This window comes from Hyperoodon ampullatus, assembly GCF_949752795.1.
Source record: "Hyperoodon ampullatus genome assembly, chromosome: 2".
Classification (NCBI taxonomy): domain Eukaryota; kingdom Metazoa; phylum Chordata; class Mammalia; order Artiodactyla; family Ziphiidae; genus Hyperoodon; species Hyperoodon ampullatus.
This window is the reverse complement of record NC_136915.1, coordinates 13,005,220-13,014,747: the sequence shown is the minus strand read 5'-3', so window position 1 is coordinate 13,014,747 and position 9,528 is coordinate 13,005,220. Positions and strand designations below refer to the sequence as shown.

At 59.2% G+C, this 9,528-nt stretch overlaps 1 protein-coding gene across 1 annotated transcript; it reads right to left on the bottom strand.

Annotated features, from left to right (window-relative positions):
* Positions 1-5,127: 5,127 nt before the first annotated feature.
* Positions 5,128-8,766, bottom strand: TMEM82 (transmembrane protein 82; the record flags this gene model as incomplete). The annotated part of the gene is made up of 6 exons (XM_079696928.1): positions 5,128-5,375; positions 5,701-5,888; positions 7,051-7,468; positions 8,088-8,262; positions 8,464-8,536; positions 8,679-8,766. The coding sequence occupies 6 exons, from the start codon at positions 8,764-8,766 to the stop codon at positions 5,286-5,288; spliced, it is 1,032 nt and encodes a 343-aa protein (XP_079553054.1). The 3' UTR covers positions 5,128-5,285.
* Between the last annotated feature and the right edge of the window lie 762 nt (positions 8,767-9,528).

Below are 9,528 nucleotides of genomic sequence, written 5' to 3'. Positions count from 1 at the left end.
GCTTACTGTGAAGTTAATGAAACTTATGCTCAGGCCTCTCACTTGCACGGCCCCTGTGAGGACTGGGGGTCTCTGGAAGTAATGAAGTGTTCTAGGAGGGAGGAGCAGCCAGGTTACACTCAGGAAACATTTCTCTCTAAGTGTTCCTGGCAAACTGCCCACAGAGATGTCAGAGGAAGGACCCAAATCTCCAAGGTTCCAGCAGCTCGTCCTGCTTTTCTTTCTCATTCTCAATCAATATTCACTTTCATATGAATTTTGTATTTTTTTCTCTAAAGGGGACCCTTTCTTTTTTCTTTTTGGCCGCACCATGCGGCATGCGGGACCTTAGTTCCCTGACCAGTGATCAAACCTGCGCCCCCTGCCTTGGAAGTGCGGAGTCCTAACCATTGGAACGCCAGGGAAGTCCCTAAAGGAGACCCTTAAAATTGGATGCGCCCTGCTCTTCCTCCTTGCAATCCACTCTCCAAGCCGGCCAGGCCATCTCGCTAAAGCAGCACGTGGGCATCACAGGCCCCGATACCCCTTCTGTGGCTCCCACCACTCTTGGGGAAAATGCGAAACCCCTCCCCTGTCCTGGCGATCTGGCCCCAGCCCACTTCCGGGAGTGACAGCATCTCCCGCCACTGTGCCCGTTGTCTCCTCGGCTCCAGCCACACTGACCCGACCCCTCCTCCATCCCTCAGCCCACGCAGGAGCCTTGAGACCTGCCTGGGCTTCACCACCACCCCATGTCCTGGGAACTCCCCCTCAACCCTCAGGATTGGTTTCTGCAGCTCTTTCTCAGAGAGGTCTCTCTGAACTCCAGACCACATCACACACCTCACAACACCTGGACCCTCCACTGATGCTGACCACACCTGCTTGGGGTAGCCCTGCTCTGTCCCTGGAGGCCCTCATCTCATTCACCCAGTTGCTCAGGTCCCAAAGCAAAGAGTTCCCAGGATTCCTCTCTTTCCCTCAAGCCCACATCTAACTGACCAGGAAATTTTATCAATCTCTCAAAACATGTTCAGGGGGCTTCCCTGGTGGCGCAGTGGTTGGAAGTCCGCCTGCCGATACAGGGGACACGGGTTCGTGCCCCGGTCCGGGAAGATCCCACATGCCGCGGAGCGGCTGGGCCCGTGAGCCATGGCCGCTGAGCCTGCGTGTCCGGAGCCTGTGCTCCGCAACGGGAGAGGCCACAACAGTGAGAGGCCCGCATACCGAAAAAAAAAAAAAAAAAAAAAAACATGTTCAGAATCCAACCACCCTGGCCACCTCCACGGCCACCACCCTGGTACACGCCCCTGTGCTCTCATCTGGGTTGTTTCAAATGCTTTCAAACTGGTTTACTGTTTCTACACTGTCTCTTCTAAAAACAGCAAGGAGAGGAATCCTTTAAAAACGTAAAAGTCAGGGCTTCCCTGGTGGCGCAGTGGTTGAGAGTCCGCCTGCCGATGCAGGGGACACGGGTTCGTGCCCCGGTCCGGGAAGATCCCACATGCCGCGGAGCGGCTGGGCCCGTGAGCCATGGCCGCTGAGCCTGCGTGTCCGGAGCCTGTGCTCCGCAACGGGAGAGGCCACAACAGTGAGAGGCCCGCGTACCGCAAAAATAAATAAATAAATAAATAAAAATAAATAAAATAAAAACGTAAAAGTCAGATTATGTCACCTCCATGTGCAAACCCTCCACTAGCTGCCCATCACAGGGGAATAAATTCCTAATGCTGGCTGTGGCCCTGAGCGATCTGGCCCCTGTCCACCTCTGGGACCTCATTCCTGCCACTCCATCCTCTTTGTGATGCTCCAGCCATGCTAAATTTCCTGCTGTCTCTGGATTCTCCCAGCTTGTTCCCACCTCAGGGCCTTTACCTGTGCCGTTCTCTCAGCCTGGGGTGTTCTTCCCTCAGCTTTCCGCTTGGCCTGCTCCTGCAGTCCATTCAGGTCTCCTCAAAGAAGCCTTCTGTGGAAGGCAGCTTCTAAAACGGCCCCCTGAGGACCCCCACCCTCTGCCATGCCCTTGTGTAATCCCTTTCTCTAAAGGGTGGGCTAGACCCAGCGACTTGACCAATAGAATACAGCAAAAGAGTGGGATGTCGCTTTTAACACGGGGTTACAAAGACGGTGACTTCTGTCCTGCTCATCTTCTGTCTGTCTCCCTGACTTGCATCACAGAGGGAAGCTGGCTGCCATGTCGTGGGCTGCCCTATGGAGAGACCCACGTGGCAAGGAACTGAGGGAGACCCTGGCCAATAGCCAGAGAGGAACTGAGCCCCTCCGTCCACTAGCCCATTATAGACTGAATCCTGCCAACAGCAATGTGAGTGAGACTGTAAGTGGATCCTGCTCCAGTCGAGCCTTAGGATGACATCACAGCCTTGGGTGACACCTTGACTGTGGCCTGCGAGACTCTGAGCCAGAAGACCCAGCCAAGCTGCACCTGGATTCCCAACCCCCAGAAAAAGTGAGACAATAAGTGTCTGTTGTTTTACACTGCTGTTTCAGGGTCATTTGCTACATAGCTATAGATAACAAATACACCCTCCTTCACCCCTGTCACTCTATCCCCATACCCAACTTTTTTTTTTTTCCCCCCGGCACCAGTTGCTACTTGTGCATCTTGCTCATCCTCAGTATTTGCCCCAGAGCCTCGCCCCATGCAGATGTTCAGTAATAGGGGAGGGAATGCAGGACATCAAGAGGGACAATGCCATAGCTCAGAACACCCACAGGTGCAGGGGCTCAGGAGGGAGGAGGAAGGCTCACCCCAATCCCAGGTTCTCCAGAGGTACATTCCCTCTTAGCAGGGACTGGGGCTCGGGTTTCCCACCTCTTCAGAAGGATGCTGTTTTGGGCCCAGGATTTGGGATCTCATGGTCTGTGGCAGAACAAGTTCAGCTTCATGTCCCTGTTGCAGACCATACCTTTTCGATTTCCTCTACCCTCTGGACTTCAGGCCTAGTTCTCTGTTTGGTAGGGCTCACTAGAGTGATCTAATTTTTATACCCTTCTCAGATTTTTCACAAAAATAATTTAATAGATAAGAAAAGAATACTATTCCAGCCCACGTGGCCCAATTTTTGTTTGGAAAACAGTCCCTGTGCCCATAAAAAAGGAAAGGACTGCCAAGTCCAATCTCCTCCCAGCCCTGGCTGCACCGGGTCCCGGGCTGTGGGGAGGCGGCTGGGAGGCCAGGGAACCTTCCAGCAAAAACATCAGGCCCGAGTTGGAACCCGGTGTCCAGTCTGGCTTTGGCAAGGGGCTGGCCTTGTGCTCACCTAACTGAGCCATTTCCTCCTAGACTGGGGCAAGTTTCCTGCCCAGAGGGAACCAAGCACACTCCCAGGCAGAGGGGGGGTGGGGTTCTGTATTGGGGGAGGGGCATCCACAGGCACTGCCCCCACCTCAGTTACTCTGCAGCTGAAAGGCCCCTCCTGGGGGTGGGATGGAGAGCAGGGGATCAGAAGTTGGGCTCAACTGTCTGTTGGTGGCCATTCCTGGAGGAATGAGCTGAAACCGCCCTGTCCGGCCTTGGGGCCAGCCTGTCCCTGTTTCTCAGGTGCACCCAGGGTGGGGAGTGGAATCTTAGGCCAGACTCTGTCTGCTCCAAAGCAGTAGACTTTGGGTGACCACGGTGGGCTTTGCTGAGAAGTGGGACCCATTAGAGCCTGGAATCCTCGAAGAGCCTTCTCCAGGTCCCACCTCCTCCCTGGTGCCTCCCCTGCCTCTCCCAGACAACCTGACCCTCTCAACCCCTTTGGAAGCCCCCTGGCTGGCAGCTTCCTTTGCTCTATGGGGTCCCTCCTGGGAAAGGGCCTCTGAGTTGGGGCCCTCAATCCCCATGGACACAAACTGCCTTGTGGGCTGGGTGCCTGGGCCAGGAGAACATGGGTGTGGGTAGAGCCTCAGGCTAACCTGGACAAAAGGTGGTGGGAACAACATTCCAGAACCTACCAGGAATGGACCTGCCATATTTTTTATGCCCATCTCTGTTAGTTTCCCTGGCCCCAATTCTTCAACAAGAAGTGGGTAGCAGCGGGCTTCCCTGGTGGTGCAGTGGTTGAGAGTCCGCCTGCCGATGCAGGGGACACGGGTTCGTGCCCCGGTCCGGGAAAATCCCACATGCCGTGGAGCGGCTGGGCCCGTGAGCCATGGCCGCTGAGCCTGCGCGTCCGGAGCCTGTGCTCCGCAACGGGAGAGGCCACAACAGTGAGAGGCCTGCGTACCGCAAAAAAAAAAAAAAAAAAAAAAAGAAGTGGGTAGCAGGGAACATGCACAGCACTTGAACTCTGCAGGTCAGGCTACCTGATTCAAATCCTGCCTTGCCACTAACTAGCTGTGTGTCCTTGAGCAAGTTACTTAGTCTCTCTGAGCCTCAGTTTCTGAATCTAAAAAGGGATTAAGAGTACCTACCTCTTGGGGCTGATGTTAAAATGAAATGAGATAATAAAAGTGCTCAGCGCACTGCCCAACACATGGTAGTTGTTCTTCTGACAGGCTCAGAGAGGGGCAGTGGCCTACCCAAGGCCACACAGCAGGTAAGCAGAGGAGCTGGTACCCAACCTTTTTCCACATACTCCGTGGCCTTCATGAGCTGGGCCCTGCTGGGGATACAAGGCTGAACAGGGCTGAGACGGGAAGGATCCTCGTGTCAGGGTCAGAGGCTGGGGACCAAGGGCACCAACAGAGGCCTAGGCATCGTACTCCCTCCAGTTGTTTCTTAGTCTAGGATAGGACAGGATGCGGGCATCATCCACCCAAGAAGCAGGTGAGTCCCAGACCATGTGCCCATCCACGCCACTGCATCCCTGTCATGTCCTCAGCCACATCAATATTAAATTCCTGAACCCCAGGGACCCAGCTGGCCCATATCCCAGGAGCCTGCCTCAGTCGGAGAGCTCTGTGGCCTTAGAAAAGCCTCTTCACCTCTCTGTGTGTTCATGATTCTGAGACAAATCTGAGAGAATCACCTTTACTGTTTGTGGAAAGGGCAAGGGAGGCTGGTAAAGGCGGAAGCCATTCTGCGGATACAATCTCTCCCCACCCCCCAACGCTCCGGGAAGGCAGGGCTGAGGGGCTGTATCCATTGCCCACCCTGAGAAAAAGAGGGTTAACCCAGCAGCCTCCATGCGTCCCTACCCTCTGAGGGGCCCAGCCCCAAATCCTCCCCTCCCTCCCGGGGGCCCCCAGTGCTCCAGGTGGGGGACAGCCCTGCCGTTCTGCCGCCAGGCAGCATCCTGGGGTCAAGGCCTCCAGGTGAGCCCAGGCGGCTCTGAGAGACTCCAGGTCCTTGCTGAGGTAAGTCAGGAGGGGGCCGTCCCCTGGGGCTGGGCAGGTGCCGAGGGCCGGGGCTGGCTTGGAGCTGACGAGGAAGGCCTCTGGGATGGAAAATCCTGAGGGCAGGCAGGGAGGAAGGGATGGACGGTGCCACTCAATTCCCCCATCCCGCAGGGGGGCCTCAGCCTTCCGAGAGTTTCAGGACCTTCTTCCCGTTCGGGGTCCTCTGGGGCACTGGATAGGGTGGGGGGCGCCCGCCCCGCTCCTAGTGGCTACCGAGGGGTCAAAAGTTAACCCCAGGTGGGGGAGGGGATTCCAGCTGCCTCCGACCCCCGCCCCGAGGGAGGTCACCCCGGCTCTTCTGAAAACTTGTCGAGGCCCCCAGGGCTGTCTGGAGGGGGGCTTCAGTGTCTGGGGCACGTTCAGGGAGGGGGTGCCCACCTGTATCTGGCAAAGATCAAACAGGGTGCGGGTGCCCAGCAGGCACCAGAACTCGCCCAGCAGGGAGGTGAGGATGCCCACGAGGTCCAGCCAACGGCCCACAGTCAGCAACAGCAGAAAGAGGCCGCACATGCGTACCAGCACCGTCTGGACCTGGCTCTGCAGGCCGGGATGCCGCTGCTGCTCCTCTGCAGAGACACGGTCCCTGTCACCGGCTGCCTGTCTGCCTGCCCTGAGGTCCAGCTGAGTCGGGTGCCTGGACCCCCCAGCTCCCCCTCCCGCTTTCCTCAGCGCGTGCCTTCCCCTCCCCAGGCAGCCCCACTCCGAGCAACTACAAGGGCGCTTCTTCCTCCCAGGCCTCACTGCCCACCCCCCGTCCCCCCCTGCAGTCAGGACAGTAGTCGTCCTGACTCCTCTTTCCTGCACTCCCTTGTCTGGTCCATCAGGAAGCCCTATGAGCTCTTCCTACCAAGTAGATCTGGGTCCCAGCCCCCTTCATCTCTCACAGCAGGCTCCTCACTGGGCTCCCGTCTTCTGATCTTGACCCTACAACTCAGCGTGTACTCAGCAGCCGGCAGCCTTCTCAACACACTAACGAGATGAAATCATTCCTCTGCTTATAATCCTCCCAGGATTTCCCACTGCATTTGGAGTAAACTCCGAACTCCTCACCTTGTGCGGCCCTGCCCCACGTGACCGGAGTCCCCTCTCCGACCTCATCTCATCTCTGAGTTGGTCCCTCTTGCTCTCCAGCCCCAGCGATCCAAGTTTTCACCAAGCACGCTAGGTTCATTCCCACCTCAGGGCCTTTGCACCTGCTGCTCTGCCTGCCTGACTGCCCTTCCTCGTCCTGACTCTTCCACCCCATCCCTACCCTGCAGCCAGGTGGCTCCTCCTAGAGCCCAGATCTGAGCAGGTCACTTTCCCCTGCTTAAAACCCTGCTATGGCTTCTCATCAGGCTACCTTGCCAGGATGATAACAGCTCTCCATCAGGCCCCCGTGAACCCAGCCAGCCTCATCCGCTCCACTTGCCTCTTGTCTCACTTCTGGGCTTTGGCATTTATGGTTCCCTCTGCCAGGATCTCCTTTGCTCCCTCATCTCTCCCAGGGGCTCCTGCTTATCCTTCAAGGCCCAATTCAAGTACTGTGTCTCCAGGCTCCCCCTGCATGCTGCACCCTTATCTGAGCTGCCCCACTGCATGGCCCCTGCTAGCAGGCTGGGTGCTCTGGGATGGCAGGGGCAGGGTCTGAGTGTCGTCGGCCTCCCCAAGGCCTAGCACAGCGCTGGGCCTGGGTCAGATGGTGGGATGTGAGTGTCGAGTGAATGAACTGCCGCCCGCAACCCTCACCCTGCATGTAGATGACCAGCAGGGTGTAGCAGATGGTGAGCGGCATCCAGAAGCGCACAGCCTCCGAGGTGGTCAGGAAGTCCCGGTTGAGGAGGGCCACGGCTGCCATGTTGCCCACTGCAAAGGTCAACGCCAGGGCGCGGCCCAGCAGCCGGGGGAGGCCACGAGCGCCAGCCAGCAGGCCCAGGCAGACCCCACAGTAGCGCTGGCTGCTGTGCAGCTCATAGAGCTGGCAGACGTGGCGGCGGAGGCGCCGGGTGCCCGAGCGGAGCAGCGCGGCCAGCCCCAGGCCCAGCAGCAGGTTCAGCGTGCGGTGCGGGGCGCCCTCCTGCAGGAAGCTCAGGCTGCAGGTCAGCCCGCAGCCCAGCGAGTACTGGCACAGTAGGTACAGCTGCAGCCTCTCGGTGCCCCGGGCGCCCTGGGCGGGGGAGGTGGCAGAGAGGGGCCACGATTGTGTGCGCTCAGGCCACTCCTCACCGCGCGGGGACCCAGAGGGTGTCAAGGTACAGGTGGTCCACTCTGTGGGAGGCCGGGGCCTGAAGGAACCTCAGGGGCCGTTCCCGAAGAGGGAGTATTGCCTTCAGGTCAAGCCCTACTGGGATCATTTCTTTCAGCTTAATTTCAATCATGATTATTACTTGGGACCTATCTGCTTGCTGAAGGGTGGGGGCTCAAAGCCTTCGAGACCTGGGTTCAAAGCCCGACTCTACTTCTTGTTGGTTATTGGCCACAGATAAGCCACGTAGCATCTCTAAGCCTTAGTTTCCCATGTGTGAGATCGGGATCACAGCAGACTTCTACCCCCTGTGGTTCTGAGGATGAGATGATGCACCCAAAGCATCTAGCACGGTGCCTGGCTCATGGGAGGCTCTCGACATCCGGGAGCTGCTGTGTTATCTTCTTGGACTGGGGTGGTGTCCACTCTGAGTGGAGACTCGGCTTTGGCGATGACAACCGGCCCAGTTTCCTGTATTTGGGGGTGAAAACTAGGGCCCAGGGCCGGGCAGTCCTCACCCACCACCCGCCTGTGGTCTTACCTTGTCCAGGGAAAGCAGCATGGAGACAGCCCGGAGGGAGAACTCGAGCACCACGAGGGCGGCCACCCGGACCCCCACGACGGTCAGGATCAGGGCCAGCCCCGCCAGGTGCACGGTCTCCAGCGAGGCCCACTGGGCCCGCAGCCGCTCCTTTTCAAGCTGCCGCTCCGGGTCACTGTGGAAGCAGAGAGGGCACGGGGCAGAGGGGCAGAACTACCAGCCTCGTCCCTGGAGGGGGTCCCGGTGCCCCCAGCCACACCCTGGGGGTAAGGGATGGGTGGTCTCTTCCTCCCAGTCCTCCCCTCGGAGGAGGCCAGAGTCGCATGCAGTGTGGGCTCCAGGGGGCTGGGAGGGGGCCGGGGAGGCGGGCACTCACTTGGTACAGCCCACGAAGAAGTAGACCTTCAGGAGGTTGTTCAGGACGGAGACTCCGCAGGCCCCGACGAGGCCTGACGGGGTTAGTAGGGAGGGTAGGCAGCTCGGTAGGGTTAGAGGAGGGGGCGGTGGGAGACGCACGTGGGTGGGGCTCGTCTTGCGCCGGGCTGGTGCCCCGGAGGGGGCGGGGCTGAGGGGGATGGGGGAGGGGCTCACCTTGCAGGAGGGCGTCGAGGAGGCCGGAGCCCCACTCGAGGGAGGGGAGGCTGGGGAGCCAGGAGGGGAGGGACAGCGGGGAGAACATGGCCGCCAGGATCCAGCCCCAGCCTCCGGCCTGGTCTGCGCCAGAGACACCGCAACGTCACCACCACCGGGCAAAGGTGGTGGAGGCGAGGGGAGGGGCTGGGAGGGGTCAAAAGCCCAGGCGAGGGGAAGGGAGGAGCGGGGAGGGGAGGAGAGCCAGGGCCTTAAACCTTTGGGCTGCTGGGTTAAGACCGCTGCCCAGGGGCTCCCCATTTGGGCAGCATGGGGTGGGGGGCATCTCTGGGTGGGCTGGTCTCTGTCCTGCTTTTCTCAGCACAGAGACCGACCCACCCCTGGGCCTTGCCACCCATCCCTTCCTGAAGCCCCAGGCCTCGCCTCTTCTGCCCTCCCCCAGCCTCCGGTCTGGGTCCCCGCCCTCAGCCCAAGGTCTGGAAGGGGGGCTTCGATCTCCCCACAGCCTGAGGTCAGGCTCTGCTCTCTCAGCCCAAGGTCTGGAAGGGGGCGTTTCTCCCGCCCCAGCCCGGGGCTGGGATCCAGCTCTGGGCCCTCCCCTCCTGCGCCGTAGGGCAGCCCGCCTTGACGATCCTCCCCGTGTCCACTAGGTGGCAGGCCTCACTTGGCCTGAGGGGCGGGGCTGGCTCGCCCCAGTTCTTTTGGATCCTCCTTTCTCAGACCGAGGAGAGAGAGCCAAGGGTGTGGGTTCAGGGGGCGGGAGACTGAGGCTGCCAGCAGAGGGGAGTCGTTGAAGTAGACAAAATAGAAAACTTTATTGGTTTGGAGTGTGCAGTAGGGCTGCCCCTGG